Here is a 25,317-nt window from a genome sequence, read left to right on the forward strand (position 1 = left end):
TAATCAACCAAGGTGTCTATTGTCAGATAAATAAAGAAAATATAGTATGAATACACAATAGAATCATCATTTACAGTAAAATGTATGGGACTGGAGGACATTATATAAACTGAAATAAGCCGCCAGACACAAAAAGACAAACACTGCAGGTTCCCTCTTATATGTAGACTGCTAAAAAACAAAACAAAATAACCTCACTATGAGAGGCTGGAAGTGGTAGGAGGGATAGAGGCAGCTTGAAATAAAAAACAAGAGAAGGTGCTTTGGAGTAGTGGGTTAAGTTGCAGCCAGCAGTGCCAGCATCTCACATGGGCACTAGTTTGAGTCCTGGCTACTCCACTTCCAACCCAGCTCCCTCCTGATGGGCCTGGGAAAGCAGCAGAGAATGACCCATGTCCTCAGGCCCCTGCACTCATGTGGAAGACCTGGAAGACACTCCTGGCTTCTGGCTTCAGCCTGGCACAGCTCTGGCCATTGCAGCCATTTGGGGAGTGAACCAGCTGTTGCAGGACTTCTCTCTCTGTCTCTCCTCTCTCTCTCTCTCTCTCTCTCTCTCTCTCTCTCTCTCTCTGTAACTCTGCCTTTCAAATAAATACAATGTCTTTAAAAGGGGGGGGTGGACTTGGGCAGGGCACTGGGTGTGGTTCATTGTAACAAGATAGTCAACAAAAAGATGCAAGAATCATTTCTGTCAGTTGTAGCTTATATGCCGATTGGCCCATCATGGTTTTAGGATTCCAAGGACTCATATCCCATGCATGGTGTTCAGATCAACATATTCAGTCTTAGCATACTCAGCTTGACATATGTAGCATATGGGAATGACAAGACATCTGTTGGATCCTATGTCCCCATTGGAAGTCTCTGGGTATATTCAGTGTGTGTGTGTGTGTTATCCAAGAGAAGTTTCTGATTTCTCAAATGTTTCCCAATATCTAACTGTAAAATAAATAATATCACAATAGGCAGAAAAGGGTCTTGGGATTGGATATATGAATTGAAATCTCAGCAGTGTATCTACCAGCAGCATGACATTCAACAACTTGATTTCCACTTTGCTGCAAGATTGAGTTTATGATTTTAGTCTTATGAACCATACAGCAAATGTTCTTTAGAACCACAACGCTAAAGAGAACCAAAGAGAGCAATCTGAAGGGCTTGTTCCAACAAGAGCTCCATCAGTAGCCTCCACTTAATTTAAATGAAAACCAATCTTTGGCAGACCATTACTATGGGAGACTCCTCTACCTTTTCATCTGGATATGCCATTGGTTAACTGTCACAGAGAATGACAAATTCCAATGAAATGTGCACATGGCATCTCCAAGAAGGTAAAGCAGGAATCAAGAGTGATGATACGTCAGTAAGCAAAAATGCTCAAGGACAACCATATTAAACCAAGGAACTGCTGCTTTCAGAAGTTACTTGTTGCCATCTCTTTGTAACTTTCTAAGTGTTCAGCACAACAGGATTTTTTCAAAAAAAAAAAAAAACTCACTACATAAGTACTCTTCCATATCCTTTTTTGGTTAGGTGTAATTTGAGTTCACACATGCTCATTGTTTAAGTAATGCTAATTTTTATACTGGATATGCTGATAGTTTAAAAATCTATTAATTTTTTTTTGACAGGCAGAGTGGACAGTGAGAGAGAGAGACAGAGAGAAAGGTCTTCCTTTTTCCGTTGGTTCACCCCACAATGGCCACTGCGGCCAGCGCACCGTGCTGATCCGAAACCGGGAGCCAGGTGCTTCCTCCTGGTCTCCCATGCGGGTTCAGGGCCCAAGCACTTGGGCCATCCTCCACTGCACTCCCGGGCCACAGCAGAGAGCTGGACTGGAAGAGGAGCAACTGGGACAGAATCCGGCATCCCGACCGGGACTAGAACCCGGTGTGCTGGTGACACAGGTGGAGGATTAGCCTATTGAGCCACAGCGCCTGCCAAAATCTGTTCATTTTCATTAGAGACATGACTGCTCTGAAAGAAAACATCTATGTTAGGGCAAAGTGTTTCAGTTTAAGTAAAATAGTTAAGGAAATATTTAAATCCATTGATTGTCATACTTTTCAAAATTCTTTCTTCACACAATCGTTCAGAAAAGGAAGAGGCAATTTTACCACAGGGCTATTTTTTTAACTCCCACAAAACACCTTTCAGTTAAAAATCAACTTGGTTTTATTAATATTCCATAGTCATCCATTTTTATAGCTACATTTTATATTGAATCAATTTATGTAGCAAATTAAGGGAGAATCAACCTAACAGAAAACGTCTCATTCCAATCTCAGTATGAATTTCATGTAAAAAATCTATGATCACAGGATACTGAGAAAAGCAGTTCATTTTCAGACCATCTGCATTGATATAACTGGTAGCTACCAGATGACATGACAAGACAGAGAAAGGCTGTCCAACCTTCCAGCAAGGGCATATCCAAATTATAAACTAAGGATGAGGATTTAAGGACAAACAAAAAAAGGTGAGGGTTGGAAAGACCACAGAGATATAGAAATAGAGAGGGAATCTTTTTGCAGGGAATAGAGGGCCCCTGAAGCAGGGTTAGAGAAAAAGAGTGGACTCTGGGCAAATTCCCAGAGAATACTACTTCTCTGAGGAAAAATAAAATGTAAGAAAATACAATTTAGAACAGAACAAAGGGAGGAAGAGGAGTGATATGGCACCCAAGATAAGGATATGGGGTACAGAAAAATTTTAAGCAGCTACAACCAATCCCACACTTGGACAGAGGGTGGGGGGGTATCCAACTATCAACCCCTCCCCACGCTTGTAGACAGAGATGGGGAATCCAGTTACTGACCCCTTCTGTGTTCGCAGAGGCTGGGGAGCCAATCCAAATATGACTCCTACTGCATGCACTAGGTGAGGGGCCAGTACATTACAGATACAGACACAGAGAGAGAAACAGTAAGTAAGAGCCCAGCCCTGCAGGGACACTGGCTTCCCAGCTCTGGGCGCTCCCCACCCCCACCCCAACCCTCACTCTACATGTCCTGCACTGAGGAGCTTTTGCCACTTCTTGAAAATAAACTCACTTTTGCTCTTGCACCCTGTCTAAAACTTTTCTCTTTATTTCCATACTGAGCAACAAGTCTGCACACCAGGGTATGTAGCCCCCACAAACAGAACTCAACACTTTCTGGTTCTCTATGAGTTCAAGCCAGAAGGCTTCCACACAAAGATGCAATGACTGGTTTCTATGACACAGGTTGTAAAACACTAAAATAGCCAGAAAACAACCAAGTGCACAATTTGAAAAAAAAAAAAAAGTCATTTCTCTTGCCCAGAGAAACTTCAGCTTTTACCCATACTTGTATTAATTTTAAAGTCAGTACAATAAAATATGTTTGATTCCACCACCACCACCCCCCAATTTCCCACAAGTGGGAAAACATTTTATGGTGGATTTGAAAGATAACGAAAAAAAAAGTTTTGTTTTATAAAAAGGCAAAGTCCCCTTCTGTGTATTTTCATCATCTAGACTTAGAGTAAGAACTGTATTTATAGAAATAGTTTATACATGCTTAGCATGGACTTCTAAATACATGATGAAGGAGAGTTTTCAGTTAGCTTAGGTTGTTCAGGAAAGTTTTATAGTATGTAGAAAAAGGGAAGGCAATGCAAATAGCAGTTCCTGAATTATCCCTTCAATGTTTTCTGCCATTGTGTACAGTAGAAAGCACTTGATGTATTACAGCCCTTGGACAAAAGTGAAAGCAAACCACATTGCTCATTCAAGAATAGTTTTATTTACTTATTTCACTGTTAAACTTGGGATCATATTCACCACAAAGTTGCAGACATTATTTTATAGAACAGAGGACTGAGCTGTTTTCAGGAGAATGAAAGTGGTCTGTGACATGCCCGAAAGGCCTACCAGGGAAGTGCTGGCTATGAGGAAATTTTTTAAAAAGGTAAAATCCAGTGCCTTCAGCAAAGAGGTGGATGGACACTGTTTTAAACACATGCATGCCCTTTGCTTACAGATCAAATATACACCCACGTCCTTTTGGCCAGTGGATTCCCTGTCCACTGACAAGTAAGAAGGGTCAGAGCATCCCTAAAAGACTTCTGAGTGTGTCCTTATATGAGCTTCCTGCTAGGAGCAATTAAAGTGTTGATTCACCAACTTGGATGGCCCATTTTTATGCCATTCACTCCCAAGCCGGTATCAAATGTGGTGATAGGATCTACATGTAAAAGAAAGAAGGTCCTTGTTCATACCACGGCCTTGGCTAAAAAACTTTGCCTGTAAGTGTTGTACTTAGGAGGCTGACAATACCCATGTACTAGATGAGGAGTGAATGTAAGAGAGGGCATCTATTTAACTACTTGCAGAGCAATAACTCCCAATAGCTTCCCCTGCTAAGGAAAACTACATGGGATGATGTTTGAAGCCGAACTACAGATCTTCATTTGCACAAACAGAAAACTTGGTATTTATGGACTCTATCAGGCCACCCGATGCTTCTCTCATGAGGGTAAGCAGCAAGAATTTCTCATTGTTGACCAAGGTGGTAAAGAGTTTCTGAGCTCTGGAGATAGACTTTATTTTTTATTTTTCTTTTCAGGCTCTGTTATTTATTCACCCACTACTTGGATCTGTTTAAAATATTTCTCCATCTTGCTTAGTATTTTATGAGAGAACCATCATATTTATGAAACACATTTACTTCCCCAGATAAACATAACTCCTGACTACAGTAGCAGCTTGGGACACTGAGGCTCACATAATTTTGATCATGATTTGTTGTATTAATAAAGAGGTTATTCATGTTCAACATTTATTGAACATTTACTGCATACCATTTACTAAGCCAGCCACAGGATAGAGAGAAGAGTAAGATCCATTTTCCATCACCAAGGAGCTCACAGGATGCAAGAGAAATGTAGTTTGGGGTTTGGTCTGTGAATTAGAGAACTGCTAAGTTTTATGGACTTTAATAAAAATTATAAACTTTTATAGTCTAGAAGTAATCTTTTAAAAAATTATTTGAAAGGGCAACATGTGGAGAGGGACAGATGGAGAAAGAGAGATTGTCCATCTGCTGGTTTGCTCCTCAAATGCCCATAAGAGCTGTGCGTGGGCCAGGCTAAAGCCAGGAGCCATGAACTTCACTCAGGTGTCCCTGTGGGTGGCAGGGATCCAAGTACTTGAGTCACCATCTGCTGCTTTCCAGATGGATTAGCAGGAAGCTGTATTGGAAGTGGAGGTGGGACTCGATTTCAGACACTAACATATGGAATGTGGGTATTCCAAGTAGTGATCTAACCTCCTATGCCACAACAACTATCCTTAGAGATAATCATTCTAGTTTAAGGTATCATCACTGGATTCTAGTTTGGTGTATGAAAGTTTTACTAACACTTCTTGTAGCACAAAGTATGGCCATTTTTTCCCATTTATCTTTTTTTGTAGAATATCCTGTGCAACCGAGATGTGAACTTCATTGGATCTCTGGGTGTTTATTCCTGGGTGGTTCCAGTCAAGGCCAGAGTGACAGGATCAGAACTCTGTGCTGTTTGGGCTTGTACCAGCACTACCATAGGCCGAAAGCTGTAATAAAGCATTTGGATATCACTTCATATTTCCATGTCTATTGTCCATCTCTGCAAAAGTTAAGGATGCAATCCATGCCTGACTAATGATACCAACACTACAATTTTGAAGCCTGCCAACAAAATGTTGTAACTACTTAACAAACTTACACTGAGTATAGTCATTTTGTGAACTTGGTCTTTATTCATTTTTATCTCAATATGAGCTACTTTGCTCAGACAGTGACACTGAAGCCAGAAAAATGGAATTCTCCAGTGCTAAAGAGTATCAGGTTCCCATTCTCAGACTTCATCTCTGAAATCTAGAATATTTACCCACATGACATCAATTCTGGGATGGGATGAGTGTTTAGAGTCACAGAAACAGAAGACAGAGTGTCACTTAAGTTTACAGAAGGGGAGTCATAAAACTGTTCTTGAACCTGTTATGGGATGGAGTTAATATTGTTTAAACAAGTCTGTTCCACATTGCATTGAATTAAAATATTCTCTCTCAAGAGGTAAAAGTGGGATTGTTTAGGATAAAGATAATTGGTTTGAGGGCTGCAACTGAGTACAGTTTCAGTCTGATTATGAGAAGTACCATTGCCAAACCAGAATACACTCCTGCTACCCAGCAACTCTATTTTAAAGGCTGTGAGGCCTCAAGTGATGCTTTTATGTTGGGGTGGTATTTGATACAACACAATTCCAGATTTACCAATAAATTTCAAGAGTTCTTTAGGTTTTGTTGTGTTGAAATGCAGTGAACAACTTTATGAATATGTAAAATCTGAAATTTTCAAGTGATCTCATGCTGTAGCTTAGTTTTGACCACCTGTTTACTTTCGGTATTGCTTTGTTGAACATGAGGTGGGAGTACGGAAAGTTTAGGCTAGGTGAGGACAGGTAACTAGATTGTGACAGAACCTTGCCAAGAACTCAAGGTTCCTCATTCTAAAATCAGTACTTTTTTGATTCTATGTGTGTATTTCAAGAAGTTGATGGATAAATGAAATTAAAAGGGGAGTTTATTCTGGTGCAAAATCAAATTTGAAATTCAGAGTTTTTACATAATACACATTTCTATCAAGTTTTTGAATACCACTTGAATGCATACACTCAATTGTTGCACTAAAAACTTGTCTATCACATTTGTTCACAGATTTCTTTAATACCATTGTCCTGCACCACCTTCCATTTGTCCCCTGAAGCTACTATTGGGAGACTGTCCACTTTCTCAGTAAGAAGTTCTCATCTTGGAATCTACTCAGGTGTATCCATCACACCCGGGACAACCCCTGGGTTCCTCATCTGTCTCACAACAGCTGGCATCAGATTTCTCTGCTGGGCTATGGCCTTGGCATCCCTCCTCTGTCCTGTAGGCAGGGCTGCCGCAGTCAACTGTGCCATAGAGTTCTGCCTCTTGCTTCTTTCACAGGATGTCCACAGCCACTTGCACGCCTCTGCGGAGCAATGAGCTATGCTTTTTTGGATCTTCAGGCACTGCAGTGTCAAATGCTTATTTTTTGTTTGTTTTATATCAGAGTCTAGAACTATTCAAGAGTGACAAGAAATGGGCTTTATTGTGGACAGTGTAGCCTGGGTTTGTGAGGCAAAGGACAATTCAAGGTAACAGGGAGACTAGCATGAAGGTCACAGAGCATAGGCACATAGCCAAGGGAAACAGGAAAACAGTAACTTACTTCTACCCATCTGAAAGGCCTGGAGAATGGACAGGGTGTGCCTGAGTAGGAGTGTGTGTGTGCATGTGCATGCGTTCGAATGCTTATAAAAGAAAGAACAGGGCAGAGGAGGTATAGAAGTATAGAGGTATAGAAGGTATAGAAGGGAGGTATAGAAGGAAAGGAGATGAGGGGAGGGAGCTCTGACTCTTTAGGTGGTGGCTTATTTTAGGTTTGATTATTTTGCTCATTCAATTAAAGTGGATAATCCTGAAATCTCTGCAAACCTCATTCATATGGAATGAAATAATCCATTTCCCAGTCTGGGGATAAAAATGTTTTATGTGAGTGAATACTTCCTCTGAATAGCAAGCACTTAGAGAAGTGCATGTGTAACTAATGTCCAGCTGTAAATGCTCACTACATCTCCAGAGAAACTTCTCAATGCTTCATATTGGAAATAATCTGTCTTGCTTGTTTTCCTTCTCTGAAAATGACTCACGACTCTGCACACACCTCTCAAGAAACAGGATATAGCATTTAAAAGCAACTTTCATCCCTAAGAGGCTTAAAAACAATCCTGTAATAAAACCAGTAACACAGATAGAGAGCTAGAGTCTTGGGTTTGTTTCTTTTCTTGTACTATTAGCATCACACAAGGACAAGAAACAGGAAATAATCACATTTAAGTAGAGTTATAGTTAACCTTCTTAGTTCTGCCCAAGTTCAGGGCTTGTCCTTTTTTTCAAATTTAATATTCTCTCATTAAAAAAAATAAATACAGGAAACAGCCCTTTTGGGAGGAAGGCAGGATAGGAGTTTCTGAAAGGATGGGAATTACTGACGTACGGGAGACTTGAATAAGCATTCACATATTTATTAGTGCCAGACCAACTTGAGTAATAAAATATAGATGCAAATACTTACTAGCCATTTCACAGGTGGATAACATAACATTCTGAAGTTTGCTATACACATTAGAAAATAGTCTCTGATTTGTCTTGTTCTTTGGTTGAATGTGGGCCAAAAAAAATCATTCTTACAATAATGTTGATTTGCTTTTTCCCCCTTGTAATGTGATTTCAAACACAACGATGGAGGGTGCTTTGTTCAGTTTCCATCAGGTTTAACTAAAGAGTGGTTTTAAACATTTATGTTGAAGTGACAGTTGACTTTTTATTACCTAGAAAGAGTTAGGTACTCCTCGCTGATGCCAACAGTATGACATTCTTCTTCTTCTTAGCCACATGAAAGCTCAATAAATGCTATTCATTGCTCAAGTGGACCCTAAAGAATCACTTTCAAAGGACACCACAGCTGAAGAAGTAATATTTATCAACATTAAATAAACACTTGGTGAAGTATGCATAAATATTTCTTCATATAAACATAACATGAAATTAAATAGTTCAGATACACAGACACCACTGAGTACACTTCCACTGTTGTCAAAGTCATCTGTAAACACCAACTCACACTGAATACAAAAGCAGCTTCTACCCCCACTCTGGGTTCATGACAAGGATGCCCTGTACAAAGGTGAGATTTCTCCACGGCCCTCCCCCCTCCCTCCCCGCCCTCTCCCCACACAGCCCCAAAGGAAAAGGAGGAACCCCAACATCTACAGCAGCAACAACGACAGAACAGCAGCACCCCATCCCCTCCCCCAAATAAAACATGTAGCGTTTGGTCAATTCAAAGTAGAATGCAAAAAAAATTTTTTTTTTCAAAAATGAAAATAAATCAGTCTGAAGTAATATTTTCCAAAGAATAATTCTTTAGAAGTCATGCAGCTTACTAGACCCCACCTATTCCTGGGTGAAGGTACACAGTGAACATCAGAAAGCCCTGGCCACAGCTAAATAACAAAAGGGTTAAGCCCTGTCTCCTAGGAGGTGCCAGGGTGCAAGAGGTTGAATACAATGTGTTCTCCTTCATCCCCCCCTTACAATATCTCTTCTGTTTTGCCATAAATATTGCTGTGTGTGACATTCAAATATGACACCACTACTAAGTTTCAAACCATTTAGAGAGCAGAAAATTTGTTTTGTTGGATGGTTGAATTCATACATGTGAGTGTGGTTCATTTTTTGAGCTCAGAGGGGCCCTGATTGAGCTCTGTGGAGAGAAGATCAGTAAGGGAGTTTGCCTACACTCAGAATCTAGTCAAGCCCTGGGACTCACTGACTCACAGGCTGTCTTTTCCGTACAGACCTGCTGGGAAGGCCTGGCTGCTCTCTGCTGGAATTTTCTTCAGGGTCATTTCTGGAAAACAGCTCCCGTTCCAAAAAACAAGGAAACTGGGTTTATTTCACTTTTATGTGTATTAGGATCCTAGAAAAACTTCAATTCCCAAAGTACTGAAAGCATAGACTGCAGGAATAATTTGCCAGTTCAGTGTTTCCCATGATATTATATACACTATGTGTGTGCGTGCAAAACTCACACATATATATATGTATATATACTTATGTAGTTTTATTTGTACGAAACTTGAACTGCACAAAACAGTACTTTGCAAGAATCAGTCCACAAATAGAGTTTAACATCACACCAAAGGAAAGACAGGAAGCTCTACAGGGACCAGAAGGTTCAGCTCTGCAACACATGAAATCATTTCAGAACCACAGATTCACTAGCCTGCTGTGTTCCACGTGGGATCTGGATCGACTCTCTTGAGATCCTTGGGAAGAACGTGGCAACTGGGCCTGCTATGCTCATCTGAGATTCCAGAGCTAATGGGAATGAAAAAACCCAGGCAATTCAATTCGGGTGTATAATTGCTGTGAAGCAATATATTTTTTCCTCTTTAAGAAAAACACATAAAGTCTATTTCAGAATAATTTTCTTTATATTCAGTAGTACGCTTTTTTTTTTTTGCTGGATCGATATTTGATTTTCATATTAAAGTGGGTCTATTCAATGGATCAGTAAACAGACAGCTTCTTTCACATCTGGGTGATAAAAATGTTTTATGTCATCACCAGAGATAACCCCCACCCGCACCTCACTTATCCTAAGGTCTGTGGGTTGATGTGTGCATTTTGTCACTGCTATCAATAAAACCTCATTCTATAAGGCCTGCTCAGGCACGCGCTTGTGAAAAATGACCGACTGTCTTTGCTGGTACTGCTGCTTGCGCCGCTTCCTCTTGTCACACTGGCACAGCAGCAGCATCTTGAACGTGGTTCTGAATGTTTTGTTGCACAGGGCATAGCACACGGGGTTCACGGTGCTGTTGATGTAGCACAGCCAGTAGCCCAGATTCCAATAAGTTTTGGGTATGCAGCTGTCACAAAAGGTGTTCACCAGAACCATGATATTGTAGGGGGTCCAGGTGATGATGAAGGCAAGCAAGATCGCGCTGAGGGTCTGGGCTGCCTTCTTCTCCTTGATGAGAGACATCCGTTTCCGTTTCGTGATCTGACTTCTAGTCTTCAGAGCAAATCTCTTGGCCAGAGTGGCTTCCTTGAAGGACAGAGGTAGAGTGGCCGTGGTCTTACCCACTGAGGAGTTGACATCTGAAGTCTTGTCTGTGTCCACGGCTGACTCTAACTGAATGGGAATCTTTGAGAAGCTTTTTTGAAAACTGCCTCCATCATCTACGCTCTTCTGAGACTGAAGCTTGTTGGTTTTCCTCTCCACATCCCCTGTCCCCAGCTCCTCCTCGGACACCTGCAGGTTGTCTGTTGAGGGTAACTTGGTAGAGTTGAGAATGGTGCTGTGACCGGGCAGCTTGAGCACAATTGAGTAGATGGCTCTCGTCTCAGAGCCAATGTCCTCCTCGTCGGAGGAGGCAGAGTTTTCCAGGGAGGCAGCAGCATCGTTGTTGTTCCAGCTGTCACTGCTGCTGTGGTCTTGGTCCATTTGCTCAGCACTGGGCTTCCAGCTCTTGGTTGTGAACCAGAAGTGGCAGCGGCCATACTTTCTCCTGGAAGAGTGTCTCATGCTTTGCTGCTGTAGCTCATAGCTGCTGCAGCTTCGGGAACTGCCTGTAGGATGCACAAAGTTCTCCACCTCTGCCTCTGTCCCCGAGGCTTGCAGCCCAGCAAGCTCTTTGGTACGTTTTTCAGTTTCCTTATAGATCCTCCAGTATAAAATAGTCATAATAGTGACAGGCATATAAAAGGCAGCGATAGCCGTGCCGAAGGTGATGGTAGGCTCACTGAGGAACTGAATGAAACATTCCCCTGGGGGCACAGTTCTCTTCCCCACAAAGTACTGCCAGAACAAGATGGCAGGAGCCCAAAGGACAAAGGAGATGACCCAAGCTAGACCAATCATCACACCAGCTCTTTTTGTTGTTCGTTTGGCTCGGTACGTGAGTGGCCTTGTGATGGAAAAGTACCTGTCAAAGCTAATGACCAGAAGATTCATGACAGAGGCATTGCTGGCCACGTAATCAATGGAAAGCCAGAGGTCACAGGCCAAGTTACCTAAAGCCCATCGGTTCATGATGATGTAGGTAGTAAACAGATTCATTGAAATGACCCCAATAATCAGATCAGCACAGGCCAGGCTTAAGAGGAAGTAGTTGTTGACCGTCTTCAGCTGCTTGTTGACCTTAAATGACACGATGACCAGGATATTGCCAATGATGGTCACCAAGGCCAGGAAGCCTGTTAAGAATGCGATGAAGACCACTTGCCAGAGGGTATGGCCTCCCAGAGGGTCACTGGTGGTACCATTTGGAGAGGAGAAATTCCCAGCTGCTCGAGAAACATTGTAGCTGCCAAAATGAGTGACTGTCCCTGGGGGCAGCCCTGCATCTGAGGGGCCGTGGATCCAGGAAGAGCTGATGTTTGGAAACAAAGGCGAGGTTGTACTGTTATTGTGCAAGGTCATTGTGACTCTCTGACATAGTCTGGGGGGAGAAAGAGAGAAGATAGGGAGTTAGGAAAGGTTCTGCTTTCATTTGATATGTTCTTGGTACTAACACATGAAACGACATGGAAGACCTCTTCTTGAAACCAAATGTGAAGTTCATTCTCTTAAAGGTGATCAGTCTAGGGCAAACAGAGACTGATTTGTTTAAGAGAGTACAATTAGCTAGTGTCATGCATTGAACATTGTGCCTTTTTCCACATTTTTAAACATATTCCATGATGGAATATAATGTGGATATCAAGGAAAATCATCCCTCCTGCTCTTATTTTGTAAAGGGGAAAAATATCAGATGTTTATATGACACTTGTTCAACATAGCATTATCATTATGCTACTTGGTAAACTAATTTGATCCATTTGCATTTTATACACCTGAACATTTACCTATCCACGGCTTAAGACTTGAACAAATTTAAGGTAATGCCAACCATTTAAGCCTCATTGGAATGAGCAATGTCAATACAGACAAGGGAGAAAATGTGTTAGTCAACTCACATATTATCTCTTTCAAACATACACCAAGAACATAATATATTGGGTCCTTACAACGAATGGTAACACAATTGTCTATAGCACAGCTATCTACACTTGATAATGTGTAGCAGAGCTTTTACCAGAATGTTTTGAATGGACCAGAACAGTTTTGAATTATTTTTAGTACTTAGATGTTTTAACTCTAATAATGAAACAGTATTTTAGCACATCACACATACATGAACATATGCACCCAAATACTTACTTAAGTATATGTAGTACAAAATAGCCATTAGTGCTTCTAAACATTTGTTACTACATTTATATATATATATATATATATATATATATATATATATATATTTATATATATATAAAATAAGGTCTGTTACAATTAAAGCCATCATCAGTAAGACCCCTATGTTTCTGCCACTGGCCTTTGTTGGGACATGTACTATCCTCTTAGAAACTCCAGGGATGTACTTCTGGGACAACATCAGGCCAGGAATTCTCATTTCGCCAATTGCTGTAGACTAGATTCAGTACTCATTTGCCAGTGAGCGTCAGTTTGTGAATTCAAAGTTTGGTTATCACAGCAAACTTTCTGTTGTGTTGATGATATGAGTTTTAAAAATCTTTAGCTATAAGCTCGTATAAATAAAAATATGCACACTTCAGGAGTTCTAAATGTGGCTTTAAGTTAACTATCAGGGCATCTGTCAAAGCAGTGTGGTCAGGTCCACAAAGGCTCATTTGGAAAGGCTTCTTGGTGTAGCAAGTTCAGATATCAGTTTGATCACTTATTGGAGGTAGGGTCTTAGCTATATTTAATCTCTCCAAGTCCCAGTTTTTTCATCAAAAAAGGGAATTATAACTTTCTGCATAATGAGTTGAATTGTCGCTTAGTTCCTCCTAGAATCTGTAAGCTGAGAAGCTTTTTTTCTCATTAAAATATGTGTGTGTGTGTGTAGTCCTTAGGAGACAGACTGATATATAGTAAGTATTTACTGTTTTCATCTTATTACCCTTTTTATTGAACAATGAACACACTCTGTTTTGGCTTCCAGGATGCCGAGAATGACATTTACTACAAAAATATCAGAAGATGATATTTATTGGGCATTTACTATGTGGAATACCATGTATAAATATATTATGCACATTATTTTATTTAATCCTTCAAATAAAAATGGTTTACAGGAAATAAAGACATAAAGAATTAAGTGATTTGTCCAATAACTTGATCTAACAAGGGTAGGACAGGGTAGGCAGAGTCACACCCAGAAAATCTGTCTGCATGTCTCACTGCAGCATTACACTGCCTCCCCACAGAAACATTCCAGTTGTTCTGCACAGCTAGCCCTTGAAATGGAATTGATTTGTATTTAAAATTCATGGGATACTCTTCATCACCTAAATATTGGCAAAAACACAAATGAATTTAAAATCTAGTGTTGATGACATTTTTTGAAAAGTACTTTCTTGGTCATGGAGGGACAGTGTAAATTGGTCAACTATTTGAAAGGCAATTTGGCAGCATCCCCCCAAAAAAATGCCAAAATCTAAGGTCCAAGGAGGCATTTGATTCTTCTGTGTGTAGTATATATATGCATAATACCAATACTGTAGGACTTTACACACACTTACATACTCACACATACATCTATTCACTTCAGTACTCTTTGAAATAATTAAAAATTTGAAACCACTCAAATATCCTACAAAACAGTGTACTACATAGAAGAATAGTATTTTCCCCTGGATGTAATCTTTACTTTGCAGTCATTTCCAATTAGAGGGAATTGATGGATTTCTCTTCTTTAGTTTACTTCCTTGTGTTTTATTAGATGATTCCAACTCATCCTATATTTAGTCCCCTTTCACTTAGCAGGTATCTGTTTGGGATGTGCTCTATGCTGCTTGCAACACTCTGTTATAATTTTGATTTCTTCTGAGACACGTATACAGAAGATCTTTCTGCTGGCTTTCCCTCCATCCGGATCCAGGTTTCCAATACTTGTGAGATATTTGTCTGGTCAACTTCCCAGTCACACCTGCAGCTATATAGACAGATGACAATAGATATGTCTTTAATCTGACAGTTTAGGTCACTGCTCTGTATCTGAGGTTAACAACACTGTAACGACTGTTTTACTGCAGAGGTAAGGATGCCTCTTGAATGTCCTTCTTCCTATATGGCTCAGATAAATGCCACTTTTGTCTTCTTAATGCATTTCTTGTTTGTTGGCACAAGGTCCATGGTAATTTTTTTTTTATTTTTTAAAAGTTTTTAACTTATTTGAAAAGCAGAGAGAGGGGGAGAGAGTGAGAGAGTGAGAGAGAGAGAGAGAGAAAAAAATCTCATCTATTAGTTCATTCTCATAAATATGTACAACAGCAGGACTGGATCAAGCCAAAGCTGGGAGCTGAAAACTTGATCCAGGTCTTCCACATGGGTGACAGGGATCCAAGTACCTGAGACATCATCTTTTGCTTCCCAGAATATGCATTAGCAGGAAGCTTAAATTGGGAAGCAAGCTGGAACTTGAACCCAGAACACGCTCCGGGTGTCCCAAGAAACTTCATATTTCATGAGAACTGAAGATATCCTTTTACTTTGTTTTCATGCCTTATGCCATGCTGATAAATACAATGCCCAATAATCCCAGTGCATATTTTTGTTGACAATGTATCTGTCCTCTTTCATTTTTATTTTTGCCAAGTTCTCATTAGTGGATGTTTGTTGCTAGCCTTTCCTTCAGATATTCTTTTGCAAATAGTCCAAGATCCAGACTGTTTTGGGGGAGCACCAATCACATGATTCTGACTCCTCTGCTACAGTAATGGAATTGAAGTAGTTCAAGCAAGGCAAGTCACCTTGGGGAATGGAAAAGAATATTGGAGAGAGAGAACAAAATTCTCTTATCTTTTGGATTGCAAGGTACTGATCATCCTATGTATAATCACAGGGAAAACCTAAGAAGCAAGTTTTAGAGGAAAGACATGGAGGAAGAAGAGAGATGGGAGGAAAGGTGGAAAATAGGGACAATCATGATGATATCATTTGAAATTTGGATTTAGCCATTTTTGTGGCAACATTGCCTTCTTGACTTTGTGAGTTATGTGAGCCAACACATCTCCTTTGTTGCCTGGGCAGAAACCTGAAATTTGTTTCTCTCATCTGCAACAGACAGGGTCCTGATTAATGTAATCTGTCACTGCCAAAATTAATACATGCTCACTGAACCACTAGCAGCTTTATATGATTATGATTGGTGCTGTGGGATTCCATAAGTTACAGTCTCTGCCATCTATGGACTCCAAACCCCAGGAGAGGGATGGGACATGAACAAAATATTTTAGAATGCACAAAGTTATCCCAGCAATATCATTTCTCCCTATGGATAATCAAATTGTTGTACAAATTCACTAGCAAGTGAACTTAATCATTGATCAATGTTGTGAAAGAATAGAAATAAGGGAACAGCATTGTGGTGCAGTGGCTTAAGCGGCTGCCTACAACACTGGCATCTCATATGAGTGCTGCTTCAAGTCCCAGATGCTCCACTTCCAATCCAGTTCCCTTCTAATGTGCCAGAGAAAGCAGTGGAAGATGGCCCAAATGTTTGGGCCCCTGCCAGCCACGTGGGAGACCCAGATATAGTGCCAGGCTCCTAGTTTCAGCCTGGTCCAGCCCCAGCCATTGCGGCCATTTGGAAAGGGAAACAGAAGATCCAAGATCTCTCTCTGTGTGTGTGTCTCTCTCTTTAACTCTGCCTTTGAAAGAAATAATAAAATACATATTTTAAATAAAAGAATATAAATAAGAATTTTGGACATAAGTCTAAGTATGGCTCATTAATTTCATCTTGTGAGTCTGTACAGCACAAAAAGTATAGTATTCCAGTCTAATTAAGCTTTGTTGGAATATGGAAAATAAGCTAGAATTGACAAAACACACCTACAAGTGAGTCTAGCTCTCTTTATTGGGTTCATTAAACCTGATCTATCATGCTTGGATTCTAGAGTCTTCTTTTTTAAATTTTATTTTTAATTGACACATAACAAACATAATAAGGGGGAAAGTACAATGTTCTAATACATGGATACATTGTATAATAGTCAAATCAGAATAATCTTCAGAAAATCTTTGAATCATAAACTGTCAGACAGGCAATTTTTGATTACCTGTACTCTTTGGTATATCTACCAGGTCTACCGTTTTTATTGTAGGTTGACATTAATTTAATATCTAACATCTTGAAAGTCTCACAAATGAGTATTTTATTATTTAAAAATTTTCTAGTCTCTATCTGCATACAACAGATATGGATTATTAGTTTAGCAAAACCTGTAAAGTTATAAAAGAATCATTAACAGCGAATGTGTTGTCACTTACTTAGCCACAGGACACAACACCAAAGGGACAATAGTTAAGAAGTCCTGATTTCTGCTCTTGGGTTTCCTTCTAATAGTCTCATACCCAAAAGCAAAAAGAAAGAAGTAGGAGCAGGTGTGGGGTGTGGGGGTTAATGTGTTGCTTAGGACACCCAAGTCCCATATCAACATGCCTGGATTTGAGTCCTGGTTATGCTCCCAATTCTGGCTTCATGCTCTTGTGTGCCCTGGAAAGCAGCGGGTGACACCTCAAGTTCTTGAGTTCCTACCACCCATGTGAAAGAAGGAGATGCTCTTAGGGCTCCTGGCTTTGGCCTAGTGCAGCCCTGGCTATTACAGGGATTTGGGAAGTGAAGCAGCAGATGGGAGATGCTTATCTATCTGTCTGTTGCTTTATTTGAAACAAATAAAAATAAATAAATAAATAAAACTTTCAACAAGAAAAAAAAAACAAACTGGTAGATGAACATGATAATGAGGAAAACAAAAACCTTTTGAATGGGAAGGAGAAATTATGAGCAAAGCACATCACTACCATTGATTATGACCTACATCTGTGAAAAGAGAATTGTCTAGACATTGTAGGTGCTCATTGATGCTATGAGAGAAGGAGATATAGTTACACAAAATCCATTACTACGTATGATGCTGTTGTTCTCATTAATAATTTTTCCATTTAAAGTAGCAAAACGCAGTTGAAGAACCATGGTCCTTGGAATTTGGCTGATTCAGGTTTCAGATCTACTTGCCTCAGGAAGTGCATAAGCTGGCGAAGTGTCTAACCACCCTCACGCCATATTTCTTCAACTATAAAGCTAGAATTTCTCTTCTGTGGGTGATGGAGAAGGAGGAAAACCTTACAGTGTGTTGGGCTGACATTCACAATATTTGTGGACATGCTGCCTCCCTTCTCCTTGTGACAACTAGCTATGTCCTCAAAATTGGGTTGTTACTGCAGAAGCACAGGGAGAAAAACCAGGAGATGCTCAGTTTTTCTTTTGAAAATATACTTGAAGGGGTCAGCATTGTAGCTTAGTGGGGAAAGTAGCTGCCTGTGTGCTGGCATTCCAGTTGGGCACAAGTTCATGCCCCAGCTGCTCCACTTCTGATCCAGCTCTCTGCTAATGGCCTGGGAAAAGCATCAGAGGGGTTGCCAGAGTACTTGGGACCATGAACCCATGTGGGAGACCCAGATGAATCTCCTGGTTCCTGGCTCTGGCCTGGCCCAGCACTGGCTGTTCTGGCTATCTGAGGAGTGACTCAGTGAATGTAAGATCTCTCTCTCTCTCTCTCTCTCTCTCTCTCTCTCTCTCTCTCTGTAATTCTTTCAAAATAAATAAATTAATTTAAAAAATACATTTTAAAAAGATTACAGCTAAGAATAGCAGTAAGAAATTCTAGGGTCTTAGTACACAGTGGGGTGACTACAGATAATGTTAATATACTGAGTATTTCTCTGTTTAAAAAAAATCTAAGTAAGTATATAATAGGACTTTGATGGTGGTGTCACCACAAACAAATGTTAAATATTTGAAGAGATCAATATATTTATCCTGATTGGCCATCATACAATGTATACATGTACTGAAACATCATTTGGTACCCCATTAATATGTACAATTTTTATATGTAAGATAAATACTCTGGTAGAGACAGAGGCTTTCAAGATAAAGTCTTCCAAAGAAATGCAGGTTTGATCATAAAGGAATGCTGTCCTGGCCCAAACACCAGGCAAGTAAGAAACACCAGGCTAAATAAACTGCTACACATACTCCAAAAATGTGACTTCGAAATATCAAGTAACACTAAAAATTCATGTGCACCATGAACCAATGATTTAACTTGTGGGTATGTCCCTCTAGAAATCATTGCACATGCACGTGCTCAGGGAGATGTACACATGGATGTTCAATGAAGCATCTGTTGTTATGACAAAAATTTCAAAGGCCGTCAGCTTGGGGAATGGAATAAAAATTTGATAATACATAAAAGGAAATACTATGTGGCAGACAGAAGTAATCAACTGATGTATATGTGTTAGCTTAGTTCTAAAAATACATTGCTGATTAAATTGTGAGGTTGTTGAATACAACATGCTTTAATTTAGGTAACAGTAAGACAACACAATAGTGTCTATTGTTTCTACTAAAATCTAAAATAAGATGTTTCTTATCTGCTTATATACATGCATTTATGGATTTTAAACTATCAAAAAAGAATCAAAAGACACATGCAAATCAATATATTAGCAGTGATATTTTCTAGGTGGAAGATGATTAATATTGAAGGTGATAAAGATTTTAGCTTGATCTATACCATTACAATTAGAGAAAAAAAAACATTTCCATAATCGGAGGGAGGTGGAGAAGATAGTTAAAAGAACATAGATCATCAGTGAGGTGCAAAAGAGAGTATGGAATCTTGCCCTCTACCCTAGTGCTGCTGTAAAAGAGGGAGAGATTTGGAGAAATAAAAGGAGTCTGACAATACTGAAATGCAAGGCTCGGTGGATATCTGTACTCTGTGCCTTTCCTTTCTGAAGCCCAAAGGCAGAAGCTGCACAGTTTCCTGAAGGCACTTGAAGTGGCTTCTTCTCAGTCCCTAAGGAGAACTCAGGCAGGCTGACCCCTGGACTCTACCTCCACAAGGCTCTGAACAGGAAACCCTGTTATAAGCTGCTAAATGTGTTGTGATTTGCTGTGCAGTCTGGGACCTCAACATGCAGCTTTAATGTATATGATAATAAAATTCCTTGTCATGCTCCCTGAATACAATGAATTGAAAATGTTATAGAGGGATTAAGATGGTGGAGTAGGGAGGAAGCTTACTGCTTTAGTCTAGGAGAAGGCAGTTTAAAAAAAGTGGAGAGAGGGCAGTTTCAGAGAAGAGTTAGGGAAAAATGGCAGAGAAAACTCCACACAAATTAGAGGGACACAGTGGACCTATGTGGAGGACATAGACATGCACAACTCAGGACCCCAGCAGCTGAGAGCATCTGCACCAACTTGAAGAGTGAGATAAGACCAGACTGCAGCAAGCCCAAGCCCAAGCCACTAGTGATAAAGCTGCAGAAAGAGTAAGAGGGAATCCAGCTTGGAGCTCTAATGGGGATAGTGTACCTGTCAAACTAGAGGGAGAAAAAATGGGGGCATGTTTCAAAATTCCCAATCAGCCTGCAACAGCATCCTGTAACAAGCCAATAGAGAGTAGGCACCATTTTGGACATATGTAACAGCTGTACCAGCTCATGTCCACGCCTAGCAATCAGCTGAGTTAAGACTCCTGAGTCTGACTGGGAGAACTGACAGGAGACTGGGGTGCTTGTGACTGTGAGAGGCTTCTGTACTGGGACTGAATTCCTAAACCCAGAAAAGATGCAACAGAGAAAGAGTATTACAGACCAATTTCCCTAATGAACATAGAAGCAAAAATCCTCAACAAAATTTGAGCCAATTGAATCCAGCATTACATCAGAAAGATCAATCTCCCAGAACAAGTGGGATTTATCCCTGGTATGCAGGGTTGATTCAACATTCATAAATCAGTCAGTGTGATACATCACATTAACATACATCACATTAACAAGCTGAAGAACAAAAACCATATGATTTCGAGTCCTGGTTGCTCCACTTCCAATCCAGCTATTATGGCCTGGGAAAGCAGTAGAAGATGGTCCAAGTCCTTGGGCCCCTGCACCTGTGTGGGAGACCTGGAAGAAACTCCTTGCTTCTGGCTTTGAATCAGCACAGCTCTGGCTATTGCAGCCACTTGGGGAGTGAACCAGAGGATGGAAGTCCTTTCTCTCTCTGCCTCTTCCTCTCTGTGTAACTCTGCTTTTCAAATATATAAATAATTCTTTTAAAAACAGGATTAATAACCATAATATAGAAAGAGATCAAGAAGCTCAACAACAAAACAAATAACCCAGTTAAGAAACAGGCAAAGGACTGAAACAGACATTTTTCAAAAGAGGAAATATAATGGCCAATAGACACATGAAAAAACGCTCAGGATTGCTAGCCATGAGGGAAATGAAAATCAAAATCACAGTGAGCTTTCTCCTAAGCCCTGTTAGAATGGCTTTCATGCAAAAATTGACAAACAACAAATTTTGGCTAGGATGTGATGTAAATTGTACCGTAATCCATTGTTCTTGGGACTATAAATTGGTAAAGCCATATGGAACAGTATGGAGATACCTCAAAAACCTGAATATATACCTAACATATGATACAACCAAACCCACTCCTGGAATTTACCCAAGGAAAATGAAAATCAGCATATGAAAGAGTGATCTGCACCACCACGTTTCCTGCAGCTCATTTCACCATAGCTAAGACACGGAATCAACTGAAATGCCTATCGACTGAAGACTGGAGAAAGAAATTATGGGATATGTACATCATGGAATACTACTCAGTGGTAAAAAACATGAAATCTAGCAACAAAATGGACAAATCTAGAAAACAATATACATAGTGAAAAAAAAAAAAAAACAAAGCCCAGTCCCAAAGGGACAAATACAATATGGTCTCCCTTATCTGTGATAAATAATAGAGAACCTAAAAGGCAATCTATAGCAGTGAAATTGACACTTTGAGAAGCAATGACTTGAACAGGACTTGTCTTGACTGTTGAGGAACAGTTTTTCTTTCATAATATTTATTGAACTCTTAACATAAACATGTGTATAAAGGCAATAAAAATAGATCTCAATAAAAAATAAGAGTGGAACTAAGAGAGGGAGGAGGAAGAGGGGTGGAACGGCCAGCATGGTGGGAAGAATCACCTTGTTCCTAAAGTTTTAATTATGAATATGAAGTTTGTAACTGTAAAGCTGTATAATTCTGCACACATTCCTATGGACTTACTTCCAAAGGTACAATTTAAAAACTTGCCATGGGACTCCAAATCCCCTTAAAGTTGGGTGGTAAAAGTACCATCTTAAGTGTTAAAGTGATCATACGGATAGGATTAAGTGTCTGGTAATAATGACAGAATTAAAAAGGATCTGAATGCTCCAATATGGGAAGCAGCCCACACAGCAGACTCATGGAATGAAAACCCTTTAAGTAGCACTCTGACCTCGCAATCTGCCCTTAAGGCATTCTGGTCTGATTGAAAAGCTCAGGAGAGCATTTCAGGCATGGAATGCCAAGGCAAAAAATGTCCTACATGAAGGGCCTCAGAAGGTGAGACCCCAGTGGAAAGAAGTGGTCATCAAAGAAGAAAGTATTTTCTCTCAAGGGAGGAGAAAACTTCCACTTTGCTTATGCCTTGTCTAAATACTGATGGAGCTTGTGGATTTAAAAGGCTCCCATATACTAGGCAGCTCATATCAAGAGATCACTGACATCATACATAACCATGTTAATTGTTAAATTAACAAGAGTCACTGTGCACCAACTTCCCATGCAGGACTTTGTCCTCAAAGAATTGTATTATAATTAAGTCTAAATGCTCCCAAAAGATGCATCATTCTTAGGTGCTTCTTTAAAGTTAATTATGTTTCTAAAAAAAAAAAAAAGAAGTGAAGTGAACTTCAAGATGCAATGACTTCAAGATGCCATGACTTTGAACAGCTCGTCTCAACTGTTGAAGAAGAGGGTTTTTTGGTGCAAATTGTTGTTATACACACTTTATATGTAAATGTTCAATATAAGTGCTCTTATATAATAAGACCTAGTTCTACAGAGCATGGGTTTTCTCTGCTCACTGCTCAAGGGAACCACTCTTTGCTTCACTCCTTGGAGGGGTTCTCATTTCCTGCTGTGCCTCTTCAGAGTACTCTGTCTCTTCTCTTCATAGCCAGCAAAGTTCCTGCTGCTCCCCACTCTATTCACCCACTCTTGGACCCAGCTTCATTGAGGGAGGGAGTGTTGCTGTGTGGCCAGGAAACAGGATCTCTCCCACTGTCACCTCCATTCAGGTACCTGAAGCACTTTTTAATAACCTTTTCCCAGGTCCCTGTCCCACTCTGCCCAAACCCTCTCACCGAAAGAATTCCTACTGTTCGTAGGATGACCTAAGAATAAACATGTCACACAGGACTTCAAAAAAGAATACCTAAACACACTTAGGACATGGAGTAAGCATTTATCATGGAGGTTAAGACACATGCATCCCATATCAGAGTACCTGGCTTTGGTTCCCCACCCTAGTTGCAGACTCCAGTTTCCTGCTAATAAGAACCCTGTGAGACAGTGGGTATAGCTCCAGTGGTCGGATTCCTGCCATCCACAGGGGTGACCTGGATTAAGTTCCTAGCTCCTGGCCTTGGTCCTGGCCCAACCATGGCTGTTGCAGGTATTTGGGGAGTGAACCAGTGATGGCAGTTTGGTCTGTTTCTCGATCTCTCTACTTTTCAAGTAAAATTAACAACAACAACTAAAAATTTACTAGAAATGGAAGTCACTAAATGTCTTTCTTCAAATGTATCATTTTTTTCCTAAGACCAATTATTCGTGCAGCTCCTCTTCTTGGAATCAAGCATACACCATTTCCCAGGGCTGACTTTGAGTTCCTCTTTTCCCTCATTGCTAACAGTGTCTCTGTTTTCTGTCATAATTCATTATTAGCATTCAACAGCTAAAATGACTTTTCCCAAAGCTTTCCTGGTCTGATGAATGAAAATGCCACCTCTGGCCAGTAGGTGGCAAAGCAGATTCAGAGAAAAACATCTCTGCCAGCCAGAGCCAAAGCAGCCTCCTGTTCCCCATGCCCGGTGACCAGGAACTTGAGCTTAGTTCAGTCATGCAGTCCATGGAGGAAATCAAACAGGGTCAACAAAGCTTTGCAATCAAACGTGTCTTTAAAGGGAATCTAACTTGTGAGTTTAGCTCTTGGTGTCCATTTCAAGCCGCAAGGGGGAAAGATGTTACCTAATATGGTGCAATTGGTCCTGTGGGGGGAAAAAAAACAGTTCTCAATGCCAGAACCGGAATAAATCCCATTTAGAAAGGAGAAAGCTTGTTTTTAAAAAGTTGATGTACCACGCTGTCTCCCTGGTGCTGCTGCCTTTCACGGGTATTTATTTGATTTGATAACAAAAAAGCAGGATGCTTGGGAAAAGGACTTGTATCGTTACTGCTTATGCCTGCAAATAACACAACATTCTAAATAGAGAACTCTAAATTAGACCATTGATGATCTGCATTAGCACTGTCTAAGCTAAAACCACTTGTTATTAGAATTTCTGGAGGTGGCATCAAGTAAAGAAGGAATATGAACAATTCTTTGTCAGCATCACAGCGACCCCTTCCCTAAGAAAGGAGCCAGCTCAGTGTCCATGAAGTCAGTGTTTTCTGAAAAGGAGGGAAAACTTGTAGTTGGAGTCCCTTCTTCTCCAAACCTTTATGATCCAAGATTTACTGATTTTTCTCAGCATTCTAAAGATGTATTTAATGTTATTTATCTTGCATACTGTGTTTTAGTGGTGGAGGATAAGGAAGAATGCTTTTCAGGTAACATTTTGGCTAACTGTAAAAATGCAGTCATTTGGACCCAATTTTTACAGTGTCAGTTTATGTACTGAAAGGACAGTCAGTGAAGCAACTTCTTCTGTCTTAATATTTATCTGTTTGTAATCAAGTTAGAATCCTTATGATATTTTTACAGCTCCTATTTGTCAGAGTATTTATTTTTCTATCTAAACATGTTCCCACATATCTTATTTCCTTTCAAAAATGAACCTGTTTGCATGCCCAAGTTCATACATGTACATGCCTGCAAGTGAAGCAGAAGCCATGTGGGAAGGATGCATTATACCGTGGAACCAACTTCAGCACATCAGAATCTGTATGAGAGCAAATTGTCTCGCACTCTGATCTTGCTTCTCACCTATACATTGGGGATTATAATATTTGAGGATTAGATAGAATTTCTATAAAGCACTCGATATAGCCTGGCTTGCCTATAGTATTTTCCTAAAAATTCTAAGACCAATTTAATAGTTTTTTATAATTGGTAGATTTTATAGAATATTTTTCTTTTAAAAAATTTTATTAATATAAAGAGAACAGATTTCACATATTTCATAGGTATAGTTTTAAGGAAACAACCATACTTCCCTCCCTTCTTATCTCCCTCCCTCTTTCCTTCCTTTCTTTTTCTTTAATTTTTTCAAAGACATAATTTCAATTCACTCTATAATCACAAGCTTCAGTGCACCATTTACCAAAATATCCAACAAGTAAAAAGTAAGAAGACCATTGTTCCACAGGATTATAAACAAGGGCTAAAAATAACAATCATATCACAACATGTCTGTTTCATTCCTATACATTCTTTTTTGTATTCTTTGTCAGGCCTAACCAGAA

General features: G+C 40.0%; 1 protein-coding gene across 7 annotated transcripts in view; it reads right to left on the bottom strand.

Moving 5' to 3' along the window:
• The window catches only part of CHRM3 (cholinergic receptor muscarinic 3), a 613,968-nt gene that overhangs the window by 91,351 nt on the left and 497,300 nt on the right, over nucleotides 1–25,317 (bottom strand). For 6 of the 7 annotated variants that reach the window (XM_089312295.1, XM_002717330.6, XM_089312297.1 and 3 more), the window contains one exon: nucleotides 6,463–12,105. The exons of the other annotated variant lie outside the window; for it this stretch is intronic. In XM_089312295.1, coding sequence (XP_089168421.1) covers nucleotides 10,314–12,086 — 1,773 coding nt within the window. In that variant the 5' untranslated portion in view covers nucleotides 12,087–12,105 and the 3' untranslated portion in view covers nucleotides 6,463–10,313. Of the gene's footprint in view, nucleotides 1–6,462; nucleotides 12,106–25,317 lie in introns of those variants that run through there. 7 annotated transcript variants of the gene reach the window in all.

This window comes from Oryctolagus cuniculus, chromosome 13 (genome assembly GCF_051225735.1).
Source record: "Oryctolagus cuniculus isolate XC-2025 breed Fujian yellow rabbit chromosome 13, ASM5122573v1, whole genome shotgun sequence".
Lineage (NCBI taxonomy): Eukaryota > Metazoa > Chordata > Mammalia > Lagomorpha > Leporidae > Oryctolagus > Oryctolagus cuniculus.